Raw genomic sequence first — 23693 nt, 5'->3', positions numbered from 1 at the left:
TTATTACCTGAGAGGATGGCTGAGCTGGAAATAGCGGGCCCTGCGATCCCCCCCCCCGTTGGTCCTTGTCCGTGGGACAAAAGGAAGACGGTGCCAGCTGGGATGCTGGAGTTACCAGAAGAAAACATCAGGAGAGGCCGCTTGAAGTGGGGGCTGAGCGGAGGCCCCGAGAAAGAATTCAGCCGGAGGACTTGGAACAAAGGTACTCTGGGCAAAGATTTGGGGAGGGTGAAGAGGCCGAGGGGGAATGGGAGCAAGCTAACCCAGAGACAGCTTCACCCCCCCAGCCAGGGGGGCTGCCAGAGCAGGGGTTCTCCCCCCAGAAGGCACAGAATGGCTAAAGTCCCTCCCTTAACTGTAAGATTTGACGGAAATCCCAAGAAGCTGGGCCTCTTCATCATGCAAGTTTATAACTTCATGGAAATTTATGGACCCAATTTAGAATCGGATGCCATGAAAGTTCGTATGGTGTTACTGGCTTTGGAGGAGGAAGCTGCGGACTGGATGATGGGTCTGCACCAAAGCAATTCCCCCCTCCTGAAGGATTTTGATGCTTTCATGACTGCGTTCAAGCGACGATTTGATGACCCCCTAACTGAGAAACAGGGAAAACTGAAATTTATGACCCTCACATAGGGAGATAGGCCTGTGACGCAGTACATTCAGGAGTTTCAACACCTTTGTAATTATATGAGAGGATGGGGTGAAGAAGCCCTTTTGGATAAGTTCGCTTTGGGCTTGAATGAGGACATTTCTCAACAATGTGTTAATCGCCACCTTCCTAAGCGCGTTACTGCTTGGTATGAAAATGCAGCAGATATTGAGCTTGATTTAATTAGACTCCAATGGGCGAAGGAGGAGAGAGAAAAAGAGAGAGAAAGAGCAGCAAGATCTCCTCCCCCACCACACAAGCCCCCTTTCCGAGTGAGGAGCGAAGGAAAAGGAGGCCCCACGGGAAAAATCAAGCCGTTCACATGCTTTCGTTGCGGAAGGGGAGGCCACCACGTGCCGGAGTGCCGTGCTAAGCTACCCGCGACCCCCCCACCCCCTGCCAAGAGGGAAGGGAAATCAAACAAGGCCCCAGACAAAAAGAAGAAGGAATCTGCTTTCGCTGCGGATGCTGCCCCCCCGCGTTTCATGCAGGACGTGGAGGGAGAAGCTGACGCCTCTACCGGCTCGTCTGATGAGTCCGATGACGACGCTTCGCCTCGCTGGGTGAGTTCAAACAAAGGCCCCATGCTAATCCCAATAGAGTTAAAGATTCCGCCCAATGGGGTGTCAGAACACCTTCCCGCCCTTCTTGACTCAGGATGTTCCTGCTGTATGATCAATCCTGCTATGGTGGAGAAATTGGGCCTCAAGTTGAAAACTTTAAAAACCCCTATTGTCTTTTGTTAGATAGATGGGTCCATAGCAGGGGGTGGCCCAGCCCATTTTTATACCGAACCTCTAGAGATGAGAATGGGCTCCCACACCGAATTGATCTCTTTTATTGTGGCTCCTGGAATGGACAGGCCCCTCATTTTAGGCCTCCCTTGGCTTCGAAAATGGAACCCTCGCATAAATTGGAGGGAGGGATGGTTACGCATTCGTACGAGCACACCTCCTGAGGGGAAAGGCGTTTCCCCAGAGCCTGCTGGCTGCAGTTCTGCTTTGGCCGCCAGAGGGCAGGAGAGGATTGAAGGAGAGGAAAAGATTCCAAAAGTGTATTGGGAGCTGAGAGGAGTTTTTAGTGAAAAATCTTCAGATAAGCTTCCGCCCCACAGGCCTACTGATTGCTCCATTGACATTTTGCCCGGGGTAAAGCTTCCAAAGCCCCAAATATATTCCATGTCTCCTAGGGAGATGGAGGAAATGAGGAAATTCATTGATAAAAATTTGGAAAGAGGTTTCATTGAGCCAGCACGCCCGAAAGTCGCTGCCCCAGTGTTATTCAGAGAGAAGAAAGATGGCTCCCTGAGATTATGTGTTAACTTCAAAAATTTGAATGGGATCGCGGCCCAAAACGTCTACCCATTGCCGTTAATGAAGGACATGCTTGCCCAGTTGGGGAAGGGCCGTATTTTCACTAAACTGGACCTCAGAGAGGTGTATTATAGAGTCCGCATAAAAGAGGGGGATGAGTGGAAGACTGCTTTCAACTGCCCCATTGGCTGTTTCCAGTTCCGGGTGATGCCTTTTGGCCTGCAGGGGGCGCCTGCAGTTTTCATGCAATTGATTAATGAGATCTTGCATGACCACCTTTACAAGGGCGTTATCGTATATTTGGACGATATCCTTATCTATACTCAGACTTATGACGAACAGGTCGCTTTGGTCCGAACTGTTTTGAAAAAACTCAGGGCCGCTGAACTTTATGCGAAGTTGTCCAAATGTGAATTTCACCAGGCAAAGATTGACTACCTAGGGTATCGTATCTCCCCCACCGGCATTGAGATGGACCCTGGGAAGGTAAAGGCGGTCACTGAGTGGGAGGTGCCCCGAACACGCAGGCAATTGCAAAAAATTTTGGGTTTTGCTAATTTCTACCGTCAGTTCATTCCTTCTTTTGCCAAAATTGCGCTTCCTATCACTAATTTGTTGAAGTCCAAAGGTGGACCTAAGCCTAAGCCTAGCAAACCACTAGATTGGACCATGGAGTGTCAAGCTGCTTTCGAGAAGTTGAAGCGCCTCTTTGCTGCGGAACCGGTTCTGAAGCATCCCGACATGGACAAGCCTTTCGTCGTCCAAGCCGATGCCAGTGACGTCACTGTTGGGGCCGTCTTGCTTCAGACCAACGACCAAGGTAATTTGCAACCTTGTGCTTACACCTCCCGCAAGCTCACAGACACTGAAAGACGTTGGGCCATTTGGGAAAAGGAAGCATTTGCAGTGCGGTGGGCCCTGGCCCCATGGCGCCATTTTCTAGAGGGTGCTAAACACCCGTTTGAGGTGTGGACTGACCACAAAAATTTGGAGGCTTTGCGGACCCCGCGCCGCCTATCACCTAAACAGGTGCGCTGGGCCCAACATTTCAACCGTTTCAACTTCACACTCAAATACATCCCTGGAGGGAAGAATTTCATGGCTGATGCTTTGTCCAGACTCCCTCAATACAACTGCTCTAAACTAAGTATTGTTCAGCCTGTCGTTCCAATGTCCAGCCTTGCGGCTCCGGTGGTCACTCGCCAGCAGGCACGCTCAAAAGTGGAGGTGCCTCAAGATTTTCTTTCTGACCTCAAACGCGCCCTTCCCCAAGATGACTGGTTTCAGCAGCATCAGGATGAGTGCACAATGAGGGACGATTTACCGTGGATCGGAGCCAAGCTTTACGTCCCCGCCTCTCTTCGTCTCGTTGTCCTCCAACGAGCTCACGATTCTAAGTTGGCGGGTCACTTTGGTTTCGTAAAGACATTGCACCTGGTGAAAAGACAATTTTGGTGGCCCTCTTTGAAAAAGGACATTGAACTTTATGTTGCCAGTTGTCCGGTCTGTGCAGCTGCTAAACGGCCACCTGGAAAGCCACAAGGACTGCTTCAATCTGTGGCCCGCCCTGTCGTCCCTTGGAAGGAAATTTCAATGGACTTCATTGTCGAACTTCCTGAGAGCCAGGGGCACACCGTCATCTGGGTCGTTACGGACTTATTTTCAAAACAAGTTCATTTTGTTCCGTGCCACAAGATTCCTTCTGCTAAGGCATTGGCTAAGCTCTTTATTTCCCACATTTACCGTTTGCATGGAGTACCTGATCGCATTATTTCCGATAGGGGTATCCAGTTCACTTCGGCCTTCTGGAAGGAATTTCTTAAACGCATTGGCTCCGCCCAGGGCCTAAGCTCCGCCCACCATCCTCAGACTAATGGGGCTTGTGAGAGGACTAATTCTGTTTTAGAACAATATTTACGTTGTTTCATCAATTATCAGCAAGATGATTGGGTGGACTTGCTACCGCACGCTGAGGTAGCCTACAATAATTCTGTCCATAGCAGCACTGGTTTCACTCCTTTCCGTGTTGTTTTTGGTCAAGATTTTGTTCCTATTCCCGAGCTACCTCGTGACCAACCGCAAGTTTCCTCCATCGCTGAGTGGAGCGAACGTCTGAGCCATGTTTGGCCCTTGACTCTTGCTACTTTAGATGCTGCACATCGTGCTCATAAGAAACAAGCTGATAAGAAACGTACGCAGTCTTATCAGTACAGGGAGGGTGACCTGGTTTACTTATCCACAAAATTCCTTCAAACTACGTAAAAGTCGAAGAAATTGGGGCCTAAGTATGTTGGTCCGTTTCCCATCATCAAACTCATCAATCCTGTTTCTGTTCGCTTGCAGCTGCCCAAGCATCTCAACCGTGTTCACCCCGTGTTCCACATTAACCTCATTAAGCCTGTTCGTGTTTCTACTTTGCGTCCACCTCTCGACCCTCCTCCTGCACCCCTATTGGTTGATGGTGAACGTCATTTTGAAGTTCGCGAGATACTGGACTCTCGACGGCGACGTAATCAGATCCAATACTTAGTGGCTTGGAAGCATTTTCCTCCTTCTCATACGGAATGGGTTGACAAGTCCCATGTTCGTGCCCCCCGACTGCTTCGACAATTTTATTCTGCTTATCCTGACAAGCCTTGATTCCCCCCCTCTTCTCTCTTCTATGTTTTGTTGTTCATCTGTTTGTTTGTGTTTTCTCGTTTTCCAGGCCTGACCGCCTTTTTCCGGGGGACGGCCGGATGTCAGCCTCTGCTTTGCTGTTGCTTCAGCTGCCATGAAACGGGGAGGGAGGGCATGGTATTTGGGTGGGGTTACTCTTTGTGCTGGAGGAAGGTTCTGGAGTTCACCGGCTGATCGGACTACGCATGCATGGGAGTTTCCCGCCAGGATTAACGGCACCGACATTCCATCTTCGTGATGCCTTTTGAAGTTATCTCGCACCTGACACTTGGGAGAATTATGATTGGACTCTATCTGTGATGCCAAGGGGTGGGGAATGGGCTATTCTATATATAAATCGCTTTCGCGCCTAAATATTCAGATTTCGCTTCGCTATGCCTTTAATCATTTTTAATTAGTAAAAGTACACTTGATTTCCACACATGGAGACTTGTAGTCATTCTTTCCTAATTAGTAAATGAAGAGGAGCTGACAAATAATTTCTTCAGTCACTGATAACATATCAACATCTGGGAATGGGGGAGCCATTGCTAGCCACAAAATACAGATGCTTCCTTGGATCAGAGAACAAGAGGCAACAACGGAATTGGTTAACCTTTTTCCCACTCACTTCCTCATTCTGGATCCTGGTTTGGTGACCATAAAAGCAAGAACAACTGTGATAGTTTTTGCCAAGACAGAAGAAACAGCAACTGAAAAGATGACGCCACAAGTTGTTTGTCAGAGAAGACAGGCCACTTTCCCTGGTTTACCAATGAATAGCAATGCTGAAATGAAGCAGAGCAGGAGGGAGATAAGGAGTGTGTAGGTCAGGCTCTCGTTGTTAGCTTTGACAATGGGAGTGTTATGGTTCCTCATAAATGTTCCTAATATAAGGATTGTAGTTAAAGAAAAGGTAAGTGCAAGAGATGCTAAACTGATCCCTAAAGGTTCTTCATAAGACAAGAAACTTATAACCTTGGGAATACAGAAATCCTTTTTCTTGTTTGGATAGTATTTGTCTTGGCACCTCAAACATTCATTTTTGTCTGAAATAGAAGAAGTTGTGTAACATTAGTATTTCATGCATATCATAAATCTGACCAGTATGTGATCATATTATTGCCTATACTATTAGGCAGCTACTTTTATTAATGGATATATAGGAAGGCCTGCAGATGTCAAGTAGTCATGCTTTGTCTGATATTCAATATAACCTTCTAACTTTTGCAGATTGTATTTAATATTAAGATTAGAACCTTGGTATATGAGAGACAAAAGGTATGATAAAGATAACTGCTTTAATCATTTTGTCACTTTAAAACAATTAACAGTATTTGGATTTTTGAAGTTACACTTATAAAGCCCTTCATGCATTTGTATGGAATTCATTCATATGCCAAGGCAACACCACTTTTAAATGAATTGAATAATCTGGCCCTGTTTTATCCTTCCACTGTTGAAGAATAAATGTTTCTAAGCAATAAGAAAAGCATGTGGAATTGATTTTCAGTGATCAGCTATAAGTTTCCATTTAATGGGTAGTTCAAAAATATGTATAATCAAAAATGTTAAATTCTATTTCATGGTCAAAACAATATGAAGAACAAATTATTACATAAGATGGGGGAAAAGTATAATTCACTGAAGCATTCGTCTCTTTACATCTGGAATTACATGGGAATTCAGTCTTTTCCAGTAAAAATACAGTTCTATATAATTACTGGTATAAAAATATAAAAGTAGTCTATGATCTATTAAAACTTGGGTGTTCTGATTGTTTTGATAATTTAGATAAAATAGGGTTCTCCAATTTTTTCTCCCATCCATTACTTAAAATACCATATGAAATTGATTTATTAATATAAAGTATTTCTACAAAATTGTAATCAGCTTAGTTTACAAATGAACAACTAAGCGTTCAACATATCATCTGTGCATAACACAGGATCTCTGATTTAATTTATGTTATGAGAATAATGTATGCCATGGCATTAAAAAAATAACCAAAACCCTAACTCTAATGCTATAATCTGTCAATTGTACAGTACTTATTTTATACTGGTAGAAACTTTGTTATATTGGAAAAATATCTCATTTTCTCTTTCTCTCTTTTTCCAGATATGGATTTCTGCGTGAAATGTACAGAAAAGGAATATCCCAACAATATTAAAAATCAATGTATTCCCAAAGTGTTGACCTATCTCTCTTATAATGAACCTTTTGGAATCATCTTTGTTACATTGGCTATTGTTTTCTCTTTGATTACGGTCTTCATACTTGGAATATTTTGGAGGCATCAAGAGATTCCAATCATCAAAGCCAACAACTTGAACCTCACTTCCTTTCCCTTCTTCTCTGCTTCCTCTATTCCTTCCTCTTTATGGGAAGACCTGAAAAGTTGACTTGTCTTCTCCAACAAACAACTTTCACCATTATCTTCTCACTGCGTCTTTCATCTGTATTGGCAAAAAACATGACTGTGATTCTGGCATTTATGGCATTTATGGCAACTAAACTAGGATCTGGATTGAGGAAATGGGTAGGAAAAGGACTGTCCAATTCTATTGTCCTTTCAGGTTCTTTGATCCAGGTGGGGATTTGCACTGTTTGGCTGAGTACCTCTCCTCCTTTTCCAGATACAGATCTGCACTCACTGAAGGGAGAAATCATAATGGAATGCAATGAAGGCTCGGTGATCATGTTTTACTGTGTCCTGGGTTACATGGGCTTCCTGGCTAGTGTCAGCTTTAATATTGCTTTCCTAGCCAGAAAGCTTCCCAGCAGTTTCAATGAGGTCAAGTTCATCACTTTCAGCATGTTGGTCTTTTGCAGCGTTTGGTTGACGTTTGTTCCAACCTACTTGAGCACCAAAGGGAAATACATAGTAGCTGTGGAGATCTTCTCTATCTTATCCTCCAGTGCTGGCTTACTGGGGTGTATATTTTTTCCTAAATGCTACATCATTTTACTGAGATGAACAAGGAGGAATATTTAATAAGGAAAGAAATGTAATTTTTTTTTTTTTTTTTTTTTTTGCATTTGGGTTCAATGAAACATCTAGATTTTTTGTAAAGTGCTTTTTGGTGGGTTTTTTTGCATTAATTTATTTTTAAGGAATCTGGGAAGATCCCTCAACCTTGATTTACCTTTATTCATATACAAAACTTGATATGGAGAAAAATAAGTCTTTAAAAAGAGATTCGTTTCAAGATCAAAGAATGGATGTGCCCTATCCAATTTGATATGAATGATGATTAAATTTTGATTAACGTATGTGCACACATTGCCCAAATCTGAAAGAGTTGTCATATACAAATGCGGAATTTTTCTAGGTTTTGGATGGCCCATTGGATATTGAAGAAAAAGTTCAATTTGAAATATATTGGAGTTTTATATGATTTTCATAGGGATTCACTATGGGATAGTTTATGGGCCAGGTTCCTTCTTGGGCTACATATTAATGGGAATATCCATGCCCTGATTGCTGTGTAATATTCAAATTTTCAAATAAATTCTCAGTACAGATACAGATATTAATTTTAATTAAATCATATGGTGCTACTTCTGTGCATGCTTTGAGGTTTAAAGCAATTATGAATTTAAAAAAAACTTATTTTACTGTTCAAAATAAACAGGTATTTTTTTCAAATGCATTTCAGTTGGAATTAAATTAGAGAAAGAAGACAGACCTTCATTGGAATATGCTTTAATACACCATTAAAACAAAAACAGAATTTTCATTCTTTGAAAAATAAATAAATAAAATGACACTTGCAACAAAGATATCAACCTGTTTATCAGACACGTTGCTTTTGTCTGATGAGCAGATCAATATGTGGTCATGGAATTCTGATTAAATCTAGTATTTTTGCTCTTGATGTGCGTACATGTTGAAAAGGGTAGGGTTTTTCCCCCCATCCATTAAATGGACCAACTTTATTCATTTTCCTATTAAAATTTGTCTATGTTGTGGTATTAGAATGATATAATAATCCCCTCAGATAGATCTTCAGACAAATAAATTAAACCTAATCAGGAAAAACTTTCAAATTTACAGATTTTTTGGGGGAAAATGCTGTGCAAGAGAATATATATTTTATGTGAAAGATATAAACTGCTTTCAATTTTCGATATTTGAGAAGACTTCCAGAGGTACGCCAAGTATTGATTAATTGCTCTTACAGTCAGGAAATTTCTCCTTCATTCTAAACTGGATCTCTCTTTAATGATCTTCTACCCATAACTTCTTTCCTGCCCTCAGGTACTTTGGAGAATAAGCTGACTCCCTCTTCTCTGTGGCAGCCTCTCAAATACTAGTCATTAGTGCATTATATGGTTTATTCCAAATCAATTATCATCTTTATTAATTTTCACTGCACTCTTTCTTAGTTCACAATATCTATTTTATACAGTGGTATCCAGAAACTGGACATAGTAATCCAAGTTATTTGTGCAAAGTACCATATTTTTTAGAGTATAAGACACATCTTTTCCCTCCCTAAAAGAGGGTGAAAATTTGGGTGCATGTTATACACTGAATGTACCCCATTCGCCCACTGGCCCCAACTCTTTGGCCTCTGCCCCCCAGCAATTTACCTCTTTGCAACAAATAGGCTATAGCAATCCCTGCAGCCTAAAACAGCTGATGATTGGCAGAAATTGAAAGTGAAACTTGCTGTTTGCTCCACAAGGCAAATTGCTGGGGGGCAGAGGCAGATTTTTTTTCTTCTGCTAATCAGGCTGTTTGCTGCAAGAATGTAAGTCAACAACTATAAATGCCTATAGAATGTTCAAATTATTAAACCTATTTTTTAAAGACTCCTTTATTATTCCAGACAAATTAACAAAATGAAGAAGCTTTTTAAAATAACTGCTTAATCTGAAGAGGCTCGGTGCTATTGTTTTAAAAAGTACTATTGTTTTAAATATTCAGAGAATAACTATACTTCCAGAAAGCACATCAATTTTAGCAGCATCTGTACAGGTGTAGTCTGAAATATAACACTACAAACAGTGCATTTTGTGGTATGGTAGTACTATCCCTGTGTTGATCAGTGACATGCGGTGAGATTTATGGTTGGTGAGGCACTGATGTCACACACACACACACACACACACACAGACAGACAGACAGAGGCAGATGTTTTCTGTAGATTTGATAAGAGTCCCATTTAGATAATTTATGAAGATGTTGAAGTGTACTGGGCCTAAGACAGAATCTTGACATATCTATGGTATGATGTTATGAGAAATATGAATTGTATGTTATTTCAAAATAACAATATTAAAATATGGAATGAAATTACAGATATGTTAAGTTGGAGGAATCTACAAGTATCTTTGATTTTCATGGGGAACCTAGGATAATTAATGTATGCATGAAAATGAATTCAGTATACTAGATTTACTTTTTAGTTTTAATCACTGTTATCAATTTATTGTATATGAAGTTTGCCTTGTGTATCTGTTTGGAAATTTGATTAAAAAGACTCATAGCACTTTAACGTAAAAAAAATCAAAGCGAATTACAGCAATACACACTTTGAACCTTTTTCTCAAGAGAGATTACAAAATATAGATAATTTGAGAGGACTTGATTATTTCCCAATGGTTCAAATTATTAAGTTCCTTATAATTTCATTTTATTGCAAGTGCTTTTACCTATCTTCAAAATATATTTTGCTGAACAGGGTATAGAAGCTATAACTTGAAGAATCTCTATTCAAATCTTTATTTAATGTTCCAAGCTATTTTATTGCTATTATATACTTAATAGTTTCTTTTTTTCCTGTTTTTTTCTTCTCCTCTCTCCTATTTTTTTGTAATACTGTGGCAACTGTCTTAGAGACCATATATGTAAATATAATGAAAAAGCAATGGCATGTGGTAAGAGATAGGATATTTTTCTGTATAGGGACATCTATCTTTTTCAGGATGGAAAATGTTAACAGTGGGATGGAGTTGATGGAAATGATGCTTCCTGTACTCCTGTTCTGTATTACATGCAAAACATATGCGATAAATTGTAGCATACCAGATGACCCTCTTCCTATAGCACATCAATTTGCTCAGCCAGGAAATGTTATCTTTGGGGCAATTGTTCCTCAAGCCTTCTTCTTTCATAACAGTCCTTCCTTCATAGAAGATCCCTCTCGGATATTGTTCAATGAAGTGATGTAAGAAATTGTACTTTTTTTCCTCTTCAAACTAGCAAGTGCAAAATAATTGAGGGGGGGGGTGTTAAGCAGCAGGATTATAGTGATAAGTCTTTGAAAAACTTTCACATCAATAATGTCATTGGGAATTTTCTATTAATTGTTTAATTGGATTTTTCTGTAAATTGGTACAAAGTTGGCTAATGAGGAGAAAACTCAATGTGCCTTCATACACTGCATCAAATTTATATATGATTCTATTTATGTTCCTTTTATGATTAATAAAACATTTGTAATAGTTTATGAAAATTTGTCAGAAAGTCAGCCTAATAATAGCAGTTCTACCTATCTTCAAAATATCCTTTGTTGAATAGTGTACAGAGAAGTGTCATTTGAAGCCTTTCTATTCTAACCCTTATATAATATTCTGTTATTATTCTTATAGGAATAAGTAATAAACAGTCATATTCTCTGTATTTGCTAATTAGATCACTTTAGATAAAGGAATTTATCTCTACCATGTGGAGAGATCACATAAAGGAAAGGAAAGTGTATAGAGTGAATAGTGTATTTCTATTCTAACCTTCATAATATTTTGGTATTACTCTAATAGGGGTATGATACGAAAAGTCATACTCTGTACATTTGTTGATTAGTTAATTTTTGGGTAAGGCAATTTATCTTTACCAAGTGGTGAGATTATGGAAGGGAAAATAAACACATGGAAGCTCTATTAACTGTTAGATATGGTAACACATGCAGAATCTTATTTTGTTTAAAGTCAGTGAGGAAAATCATCCCACTTGAAAATCACAAAGTAGCTTCTGAAATACACCCCCCCGGGCATTAGTTCAAAGGGCATTAACATTAAAGTATTGAAAGAAGATGGAAGTAAACAGAAACCACATATTCACTGCATGCAGAAAGTGAAACAAAATGAAATATGTTTGAATAAAATATTCCAGTACTGTGGTAACTTTCTTAAAGACCATATATATGAATAGTGAAAAAAATGATATCATAGAGTTTAATCTTGTAGAGATAGGAAATTGTATGTATAGGAAAATCTAACAGAAGAACAGAGTTGGAAGGGGCCTTGACAAATAGTTGTCAAATCTCTTTTAAAAAAGCTCCAACATTGGAGCATCACAACATCTGGAGTAAGTTGTTTCACTGATTAATTGTTCTAGCTATCAAGAAATTTCTCCTTTACTCCAGGTTTGTTCTTTCCTTGTTTAGTTTCAATCTATTCATTTATTCTTGTCCTGCTTTGGAGAATAGGTTGACCCCCTCTTCTTTTTTTGCAGCCTGTTGAATAGATAGCATGATGATATTATCCATTCAGTCAAAGTGGCAAGAAGGTGAAAAGCAACAGGGAGAAAGCAGAACTATTTAACTCATTCATTTTTACACAAAGTGAAAAAACAGTCCAACCTATCAAAAACAGTACCTTAAAAACAGATTAGAAACAAAAGTTCAAATAGACAAGAAAATGGTATGTGAACACCTGTCCACCCTAGACGAGTTTAAATCACCAGGACCAGATAGACACCCCCAAGTTTCTGAAGGAACTGGCAGATGTGATCTCAGAACCACTGAACTACATCTTCCAAAGATCATGGAGTACTGGGGACGTAACCCCACTGGAAAAGAACTGATGTTTCCCATCTTCAAAAAAAAGAAAAGAAAAAAGAAAGAAAGATCCAGGACACTACAGACCAATCAGCCTGACCTCAATGGGAAAATTCTGGAAAAGATTATCAAGCAACTAATCAGTGAACATGTAGAGGCAAGCAAAGTCATAATCAAAAGGCAACATGGTTTGTCAAAAACAGAGCATGCCAGAGAAATCTTATTGCATTCTTTGACAAGATGACAACATTAGTGGATAAGAGGAATGCTGTGGATATAATTTACTTGGATTTCAGAAAGGCATTTGACAAAGTAGACTCCAATCTACTACTTGATAAGATAAAAAATATGGGTTAGACAACCACCAGATGGATTCGTACCTGGCTGACCAACCAAACTCAATGAATAGTTCCTCAATGGAACTGCATCCACATGGAGAGAAGTATGCAGTCGGATACCCGCAAGGCTCTGTTTTAGGCATAGTACTTTTTGACATCTTATCACTGATTTGGATGAGGGGATAGATGTGGAACTCATTAAACTTTCAGACAACACCAAGCTGTCTGGAATAGCCAACACTCCAGAAGATAGCAGTGGTGGGTTTCAAATTTTTTTGGAACCTCTTCTGTAGGTGTAGCCTGCTTTCCGGGTCCACTCGTGGAATCTCTTCTAACTGGTTTGGTAGATTTGACAAACCGGTTCTACCAAATAGGTGCGAACTGGTAGGAACCCACCTCTGGAAGATAGGCTTAAGATTCAGAAGGATCTTGACAAACCTGTTCCTAGCTAACAACATGAAATTCAATGGTGCCTATATTTGCCTGTATTTAGGTAAGAAAAATTAAATGCACAAGTACAGTATAGGTGGTACCTTGCTCAATAATACTAACTGTGAGAGAGATCTTGGAGTCCTAGTGAACAATCATTTAAATATGAGCCTATTCTATGCTGCATTAACAGAGGGAAAGAATCAAGATCATGTGTTAATACCACTTTATAATGCCTCGGTAAGGCCACATTTGGAATACTGCATCCAGTTTTTGCCACAAAACACAAAAAGATGTTGAGACTCTGGAAAGAGTGCAGAGAAGAACAACAAGGATGATTAGGGGACTGGGAGCTAAAACATATAAAGAACAGTTGCTGGAATTGGGTATGTCTACTTTAATGAAAAGAATGACTAGGGGTTATATGATAGCAGTGTTCAGAGGTTGCCGCAAAGAAGAGAGAGTCAAGTTATTCTCCAAAACATGTGAGGCAGAACAAGAAACAATGAATCAAGGAAAGAAGCAGAATTAAGAGGAAATTTCCTGACAGTTAGAACAATTAACTAGTGGAACAACTTATCTCTAGAACTTGTGAATTCTCCAACACTGGAAGTTTTTAAGAAGGGATTGGACAACCATTTGTATCCTCCCTGAACAGAGGTTGGACTAGAAGATCTCCAAGGTTATTCTATCCTATCCCATCCCATCCCATCCCATCCCACCCTACCCTACCCTACCCTACTCCACTCTACCCTATTCTCTCTTGGTGATTCTATGGGCCAGTCTCCCTCAACTGCTGATCTTGAACCACTTCTTTGAATTTTTCTATGATTGACTGGTATTGCCAACAACAGGATGGGATGATAGCAGTGATGCTGTAAGTGTTCCTGTAGTATATTATGCACAAAACACCTGGCATTAATTGTACTATACCTGATGGTAAAGGAGATTTGTTAATAAAGCTACTTATTAGACCAGAAAGGTAACATTTAGAAAAAAAATACAAAGCTGTTCCTTTCCAAAGACAAATTATTTCAGGAGATTAAATAAAAAATGACTTTTCTTTTATTTGAAAAGGTACAAATTACTTTGTCACCCAAAGGCACCTCAATGCAGAACAAGCATTGCTTTCTCCTAGTCCCTTCAGACACACATCCGAGGTGACATTGAGTTTTTCCTTGAACACCTGAAATGAGACAAAGCATAGGAACTGCATCTCTTCCTATTATTATACTTTCAGAAACTGTAGCTTGAAGTGACTGCCTTTCAGTTAATTGTAGGACTGGTTCTATGAATGATTTTGAATTCATTGCATTCAGTTGTATAATTTTGAGTGCACAAGTGCAATGGAAGGATCAGACACTTTAAATTGATAGTTTTTGTTGCAGTTCTGTGCCAAAGATGTATCAGCATATCCTTGCTTTGGTGTTTACTATCAAAGAGATCAACAGGAACTCTGAGCTCCTACCAAACATTTCATTGGGTTTCCACATTGTGAACAATTATTTCCCGGCGAGGATAACCTATAAGGCAATGTTGAGTTTACTTTCTACACAGCAGAAGTTTGTCCCCAACTTTACCTGTGATTTAAAGAAAACATTTATTGCTGTTATTGGAGGACGTTTGACAGAGACCTCATTCAACATGGCCATAGTCCTTGCCAACTACAAGATTCCACAGGTAGATCCTTGAGATGGCTCCCTAGAAATCCCAATTTCTTTCATTCTTATAGCACATTTATGCTCCATTCCAGAGTAGACTTCAACAGGGGAAAATCTAGGAGAACACTGTATTGTACTTAGAGTTAATATAAGTATGAATAAACTATAGAGCTGATTAAATATTTAGAAACACTTCATAGTTTCACCCTGATATTGAAGATTAGCAAACACCTTTTGGCATTGAATTTCAAAGTGGTTGGGCCACTCCAGAACTTACAAATCCAGGGAGTCAAACTCGAAGACTTTTGTAGATTATAAATGCCCGGCTTTTGATATTGTGCAGTTTTAAGGGTTTTTACATTCAGTTAATATTTTCTCGGAAACAGATAGACAACGTTTTTAACTGATATAATGCTGTCTATGTACTGACTGCATAATTTCCATTTCAGTACTGATTTTTTTGCTTTAGCTGTGATGAAAATGAATCACATTTCATATTTTTATGTAATGGCCCTGATTATTTGCTATATATTGTCTTTCAGCTTGCCTATGGAACATTTTCTTCAGTACATGGAGAAAAAGTTGTATTTCCATTCTTGTACCAGATGGTCCCAAATGAAATGCATCAATACAATGGTATTATTCAATTACTTCAGCATTTTGGATGGAATTGGATTGGAATCTTGGCTATGGATGATGACTATGGGGATATGTTTTTGCAGAAAATTGAACCGTTGCTTTCCCAAAACAACATTTGTTTTGCTTTCATATTTAGAATGCCACAAAAAGCATATATAGATGAATATATACACTTGATTTCAATACAGTTAAGATATGATCAACTCTTTATGGATGATAAAGTCAAAGTGTGTTTAATCTACGCCCTAGCACCAGCCATGGAAAGCCTGAGAATTATCATCTTGGTAGCATCTTTTACTTCATTGCCATCTTTGGGTAAAGTGTGGATTATTACTTCCCATTGGAATTTTGAATCCCTGTCCATTGAGAAGCTTTGGGACATACAGAGTTTCCATGGTGCCCTATCATTCACAGTTCGCTCAAAAGAGCCCTCTGGATTCCAAGAATTTCTTCATAGTGTAAGACCATATTGGGTAAAAGAAGACAATTTCATTCAGAACTTTTGGGAGCAGGCATTTGACTGCCAATTACACACTTCTAGTTTAAATGAAAATAGCAACCTATTATGCACCGGGAATGAGAATTTAGAGAATCTGCCAAGTATATTATTTGAAATGAGCATGAGTGGTCACAGTTACAATATTTATAATGCAGTGTTTGCTATGGTACATTCTTTCCATGCATTACTCAAGTCCATGTCCAGATGCAGAAATGCAATAGGAACAGAACAATTAATAGTTCAGAATTTAAAACCTTGGCAGGTATTTTATTTTGTTTGTAACACAAATACAAAAATTGTTTGTTTAATTGCAGCGTTTAGTGATCCTACCAGTATGATGTTACATAGTACTCTTATACCAATGAATTCTGGTCCACGGTTTGAGGGTTTGGGACCCTGATATAGACGATCCATCTGTGTCAATGAAGACTGGCCACTGTGTCATATAATTTGAGATATTCTATTTAAGTGTCCTTTCTGGAATGGATTCATATTTTATGCAGCCCAAAAATTTCATGTTTTTTAATTAATTCAATAATTGTAAGTTAATTTCCCTCATGTTCCTGCATATTCTATTTATTGTAACACTTATTTTGTATAGCATAAATCTCTGCTTTAAACAAACGCTATGTTTAAAATTTTGAAAAAAATGAGGTTAATCTAACAATGGTTGAAAGGAGTTAATAGTTAACAGTTAGTCTGAAAGAGAGACACTGTTTGTCTTCATACATGTTCCATTTTGTAAAATATGTTGGAAAGCTCGGAAGACAAAATTTCTGGTCCTGGTAATTGACCCAAATTAGATCTTGCAACATTATCCTGGGACATGTAAATTCTCTTTCATTCTACTCATTTTAAGGCACAAAGCCTTCTGGTGACCTTAGGCCAGCTACTCATCTGGTCCAGACAGGAGTCAATGTTGACTTGAAGATGCCCCCAATCCTCGTTTGTGTTTTTCAAGGTAGAAGTGTTCAGCTTGAAATAATTTTATATAGTTATGATTTCAAAGACTTGTTGTTAATTTCTTTCATTTTTTTAAAAAAATGCAGCTTCATTCTTACTTGCAAAGCATCATATTCAATAACAGTATGGGAGACACTATTACATTTGATGAAAACAGAGAACTGATTACAGGTTTTGATGTTGCAAACTGGATTACCTTCCCCAATAATTCATTTTCTCGAGTCAAAGTTGGAACATTGGAACCTCGGGCTCCAGCAGGGAAAGAATTAGCCCTTAATGAAAATCAAATTGTATGGCACAGAAGCTTTAATCAGGTGAGAATTCTCAACTAATAACAAAAATAAAGCAATTGTCAAATACATGGCAGTAATTAAACAAAATGATTTTTCTAACTTTTGGAATTTATCAAGATGATGAGGTGTAACATTTTCTATTTACAAATTTCAGTATTAATATGCTCATAGGAAGTTTATGTCAAATGGCTCTGATTGTGCTTGGGGCAAAAATTGCCAATGTAACTGCTAATAATCCTAGAAATATAACTGTTCATTTAACCACCTCTTGGGGAAAAAAGCCTGTTATACTATGAGCTGTCATTGAAGCAGAGATTGCTGACTTGCTTATTGTCATGTGATTACATTTCAGGCACATGCAACGTGCTCAGATTTATGAACAGTTGCAGTGATCCATGGTTACATAACTATGATTTGCAGACTTTTAGTTAGTTTTCAGCAAAAAACCATTTGGCAGAATTGATTTCTTTATTGAATACACAATTGAATTAATCATGTGATTCACTAGAAAAAGTTGAAAAGCTCATGTACATTAGTTCAAATATGCATGAAAGCTGGGACATGACAAAATGAAAAAGGTCTTTGGTAGTCACGACATAAGCATAAGATTAAAAATCAGACTTGTCTGTCTCTCTCTATGGAGTAGAGTTGGTGTCTGACAGAAAGCCATTTGAAGAGACTAGAAGTATTTGAAATGTGGATTTAAAGATGGCTGAGTTGGCAAAATCAGAAATGAGGAGGTGATAAGCCACCTGGGAAAGTCAAGGGAAATCATCAGAACCATAAAAACGTGAAAGTTAAAATATTTTGGACATCTGATACACAACCCGGAAAAATACAGCAAATTTCACTTAATCCTCCAGGAAAAAATTGAAAGTGATGAAGTCCAGGCAGAAGAAGAACATTATGGCTTCAAAATCTAAGGAACTGGTTTCGACAAAACTCAGTAGAACTTTTTTTTGTGGCTGTTGACCATAATAGGATTGCCAAGATGATCGCCAATATCTGATGATGCATAAGGCACAACAACAAGAAGCAGATTCACTTTGCCACCAGTTTAAATATGGCTGCAAATTTGAATTTTTCACCTAGTATCCTGACTTCCAAGTGTAACATCTTATGACTGAAATCCAGCACCCCATTGTGATTGTATGCCTGTGTCTATTTGTGCTGCCATTTTCTTGTTTTAAACATTCCGGCTACAAAGACCCTTTATTGCATTTGCTCATCTTCAGAAAAAAAAAACTAATGAATCCATTAGGAGTAATCCAAACACATGTCCTATGAAAACATAATTTTCTGCCATTCCAGGTCTTCTTCTAGAACATCCAAAGAAGTCAACGCCAATTCCTTCTTTTTAACTCAAGTTTCTGCATTTCCATTTTCTTCTGCTTCTTCAGCCTGGATAGGGGTTCCTGGGGAAATTGTATTAATGCAGATATTTTAACCTCTGATTCTCTCATACCTGTTATTGTTCAGGTGCTTCCTCTGTCTGTGTGCAATGACCACTGCTATCCAGGCTCCTGCAGAAAGAAGAAGGAAGGAGAGAAATTTTGTTGCTATGATTGTGTGTCATGTTCAGAAGGGGAGATCTCTGATGAAATAGGTAGGACAAAAAGGTGTGGGGACGTTGGCTAGTTGAACAGCAAAAATCATTCTGATGTATCTATGTATGTATGTATATATGTACAGTATGTATGTATTATTTATGTATATAAGTTAGGGGAACACTTTGGGAAAAATTGACATTTGTGGGGATATTCAATTCAGCAATTACTTTCTATTTATTGGAGATGTAGTTAAAATATGTAAATATGTAATTATTTAAAAATATTAAATTCTGCCCTTTGGTCAATTAAAAAGACAAATTAATATATACAATGTCAGAAAAATATAACTTTGTGAAGCATTACTCTCTTCACATCTGCAATAACAGTAACAGCCTTTCCCAGTAAAAATACAGTTTAATCCGGTATGGTTGGAACAGCCCCGGAGTTATCCACATGTATGTGTGCATTGTGTGCATGTTTTCTAGCATCAAATGATGCTTCTGCAAGCCTCCGCGATGCTCCGGCTGCTCCGTGGAGTGTCGCCCAGATGCCATAAACGCCATGTGCATGCACAGTAATGATAACAGCATAAAGACCGGTAAGCAACGTGGGAGGGTGAGTGGCCCCTCTGGAGCACCATACTGGAATGGTGTCAGGTGCTCCAGGAAGGATCCAGTACCCCCCGTACCAGGGCATACCACCTGCAACCCACCACTGGTTTAATCTGACAAAATAGTTTATGATCCATTAAATCATTTAATTTGGTTCTTCTGATTGATTTCCATAGTTTAGACAAAATAGGGCTCTCCAACTTCTTGTTCTATCTGTTCCTTAAAATACCACATCAAACTGATCTATTATCATCAAGTATTTATAATATTTATTTATACAAACCTGTTGTGGCCCGGCAGGAGCCGTTGGAGCTGCTGCCAGACTCCAATAGCGAGGGGTCTTATGAGTCGGCCTTGGAGGAGGTGGAGGACCCTGGACAGGGTGTCGACTCTGAGCAGGGTGAGGAGAGACTGGTTGGCCACCAGGTGGCAGCAGAGCATTGGATCAAAGGGAATGTTCAGGAAAACATTTGGGAGTTATTTCAGGATGCATGCAGGTGAAGGGCTACTCGACAGAAGAAACAACTGCATAATTGAAGGAGATAATTGTGCTTAGCTGATGCTGATTAAGATCCTCTCCTGATTATAAAAGGGACAGTTTGTGCCAGCTGTGTTTTTACTGTGGGGATCCTGGCTGTGAGTTGCCCCAAGATGAACCAACATGTCGGGAAATGGGCAGAGCCCAATCTAAGGGTACCTGGTTTTAGCTGGACACATCCAGCAGGTCTGTGCGGCCCAGGTACTCCGCTCGCCCAAGGTGACGTGCATTCATGGGGCATTGAATCAAAGGGTGGATGCCCTGTCTAGGAAACCGGAGAACTCTGACCCTGCGGACTCGCTTCCACCCCGGACTGTTCTACCCATCACATTCTGCACTGCAGTTCATCATCCCGTGAGCGTACGGTCTCTGATACGGGATGCGCAGTGGGTGACGAGTGGGTGGAGCAATGAAAGGTGGAAGTAGGGTCAGCTTCCCCGTGGACCTTTGAGGGGGATCTTTTGAAGTATCAGGACTGGCTCTAAGTTCCCACAGGGCCCATCTGTAGACTGGTTCTCTCTCAATGTCATGACACTCCAGCAGCGGGACATTGTGGTTTTTCCGGACATTGTGCCTGGTCTCCAGTACAGTGGCCCCGCTTACGAAAGGACGTGCGGAAGTGCGTGGTGTTGTATGTCCAGGGTCAAAGGGCCAGGTCTGCAAGGAGGGCTTCTCCAAGATTATTGCAGCCCTTGCTGACCCTGGTCCCCGCAGCACAGGACTTCATCCAGGTCGTGTGCCGCTATCTGGGCTGAGCGAGGAAGGATCACTGAAGAGTGGCAGATGGGTCACTGTAGGTGGCTGTAGGAGATCGTGTGTGGAGGTCCCCATGGCATCTTTCATTCCACCGCTTGGCAAAACAGTTCGGCCACCGGTGTTTTGGACCGTGTCCCGTGGAGGCCGTTATTAACCCCTCCCAGCCGCATCCCAAGCATCAGACCCGGGGAAAGGGCCCTGCAATGGGGGATAGTGTTGTGGCCCGGCAGGAGCCATTGGAGCTGCCGCCAGACTCTGACAGCGAGGGGTCTTATGAGTTGGCCTTGGAGGAGGTGGAGGAACCTGGATAGGTGTTGACTCCGAGCAGGGCGAGGAGAGACTGGTTGGCCACAAGGTGGTGGCAGAGCATTGGATCAAAGGGAATGTTCAGGAAAACATTTGGGAGTTGTTTCAGGATGCATGCAGGTGAAGGGCTACTCGACGGAAGAAATAACTGCGTAATTGAAGGAGATGATTGTGCTTAGCTGATGCTGATTAAGATCCTCTCCTGATTATAAAAGGAACTGTTTGTGCCATGCCATGGTTGCAGGAGTCAACGTTCTCGTTCACATTCACGAATTAAGAGAAACCAACTTGGAGAAGTAGGTTTGCTGGAAGAAGCCTGCTTGCAGTGCTGTGTTTCTTTCTAGGCCTTTTTGCCAGAGTGATTATCTATTTGTTTATTTTGGGCTTGCAGCCAACAAGAGCTTGGACTGATTAAAACATTTTTTTTGTACGTCTGTTTGGCTTTCATTCCTGGACGGAGAAGGTGGGTCAGAACACAAACCTATTTGTCTCTGAAATTGCAAATATTGCTCATCCAAACAGGAATGGAACTTAAGGATCTATTTGTAACCCCCTCATTGTATAAATGCAGATAGCGGACAGAAAGCACTTTCATTTGCTTTTGTTTTTCAAACAACATCTCTGTGCATAACAAAGGACCGCAGGTTTAAAACTATGTTATGAGACTGATGTATGTTTTGGCCTTAAAATAATTGCTATCATCTCTTCTGAAAAAAGTTAATTAATATCAACATAAATTATCCTGTACATATTTTATACTAACAGAAACGTTATATTGGAAAAAATATTTCCTTTTTTCTTTTTCCAGATATGGATGCCTGCTGGAAATGTCCAGAAAATGAATATCCAAACAGCATCCAAAACCAATGTATTCCCAAAACATTCACCTATCTCTCTTATAATGAACCTTTGGGAATATTCTTTGTGACATTGGCTACTATTTTCTCTTTGATCACAATCCTAGTGGTTGGAATCTTTTGGAGGCATCGAGAAACTCCAATTGTCAGAGCCAATAACTGGAGCCTCACTTGTATCCTCCTCATCTCCCTTCTTCTTTGCTTCCTCTGCTCCTTCCTCTTTCTGGGAAGACCTGAAAAGATGACCTGCCTTCTCCGGCAAATTACTTTTGGCATTATCTTCTCAGTGGCCCTTTCGTCTATATTGGCAAAAACCATGACTGTGATTCTCGCATTCATGGCAACCAAACCAGGCTCTGGAATGAGGAAATGGGTAGGAAAAGGACTGTCCAATTCTATTGTCTTTTCAGGTTCTTTCATCCAGGTGGGAATTTGCACTGTTTGGCTGTGTACCTCTCCTCCTTTTCCAGGTATAGAGCTGCACTTACTGAAGGGAGAAATCATAATGGAATGCAATGAAGGTTCGGTTATCATGTTTTACTCTGTCTTGGGTTACATGGGCTTCCTGGCTAGTGTCAGCTTTAACATTGCTTTCCAAGCCAGGAAGCTTCCCAGCAGTTTCAATGAAGCCAAGTTCATCACCTTCAGCATGTTGGTCTTTTGCAGCGTTTGGTTGACGTTTGTTCCAACCTACCTGAGCACCAAAGGGAGATACATAGTAGCTGTGGAGATCTTCTCTATCTTATCCTCCAGTGCTGGTTTACTGGGGTGTATATTTTTCCCAAAATGCTACATCATTTTACTGAGACCTGAGATGAACAAGAAGGAACATTTAATAAGGAAAGAAATGTAGTTGAAAAGTAATGAAATATTTTTAGATTAATGTGGACTGTTTTATGGTTTTTTTTTTGATACATTAATTTTCCTTGATGGAATTAAGAGAAATCTGTCTGATCTTGATTTAACTTCATTTATCCATAAAATTTGATTTAGGAAAAAGAAGTATTTAAAAGGACATCTGTTTCAAGATCAAATAATGGATGTGTTCTATCCAAGTTAATGTGAACGATTGAATGTAAATTTTGATTAACATAATCAGATGTATCCATGTAGTGCCCAAACCTACAAGATTTGAAATATAGAAATATGGCTCAGCATTTAATACCTTCATTCCAGATATTGTTCTAACTAAACTAAATCAGTTAGCTGTATCTGACCACGCTTGTAAATCGATCATAAGCTTCCTAACAGATAGGAAGCAGTTGTTTTAGCTAGGCAAAATCACATCAGATGCCTGTATAATTAGTGAAGGAGCCCCCCCCCCCCCCCCCGTGATGTGTGCTAGTTCCACTTCTCTTCTCTCTATATATTGGGTGTCTGCAACCCATGGCTCTGGAGCTGCACACAGTCTTTGGTCCCTCTGTTACAGATCCCTGGCCCCACTCATCTTCCTCCACTCCCTCACCTGGCCTGAGAAGGTAAGGATATTTGCTGGGGATGGAGAAATTTCTGGGGCTGATTCTCTGGTGCCTGACTCTTGTGGAGCTTCTTCCAGCCATTGTTGGTGCTGGGCATGTCTCGGTTGCTTTAAGAAATGTGCAATCTGCTCTCTGCTTCGAGAAACTTACTTTTTCCACCAGCAACTGATGACAGTCTTGCTAACACAATGGCTGACTGTGTGGAAATGAGATCTTGGAGGAGAGATGTTGGAAAGGAAGATGGGCCAGCAGCGCCTAGCCACAGCTTTAAGAGGTTCAAGGCTGCCTCTGCTGAACCTTGCATTCCCACCCTGGGGTTGAGGCTCGGAGAAAGCCCTCCCCAAAGATGCTCACTCATCAGC

General features: G+C 40.1%; 1 protein-coding gene across 1 annotated transcript; it reads left to right on the top strand.

Moving 5' to 3' along the window:
- Positions 1 to 14581: 14581 nt before the first annotated feature.
- On the top strand, positions 14582 to 22706 carry LOC116521577 (vomeronasal type-2 receptor 26-like). The gene is made up of 5 exons (XM_032236236.1): positions 14582 to 14860; positions 15384 to 15953; positions 17029 to 17256; positions 18715 to 18856; positions 21805 to 22706. The coding sequence occupies exons 1-5, from the start codon at positions 14582 to 14584 to the stop codon at positions 22704 to 22706; spliced, it is 2121 nt and encodes a 706-aa protein (XP_032092127.1).
- The last annotated feature ends 987 nt before the right edge of the window (positions 22707 to 23693 follow it).

This window comes from Thamnophis elegans, chromosome Z (genome assembly GCF_009769535.1).
Source record: "Thamnophis elegans isolate rThaEle1 chromosome Z, rThaEle1.pri, whole genome shotgun sequence".
In the NCBI taxonomy this organism is placed as follows: domain Eukaryota; kingdom Metazoa; phylum Chordata; class Lepidosauria; order Squamata; family Colubridae; genus Thamnophis; species Thamnophis elegans.
Note: the sequence above shows the minus strand (reverse complement) of the source record. Positions and strands in the feature narration are given on the sequence as shown.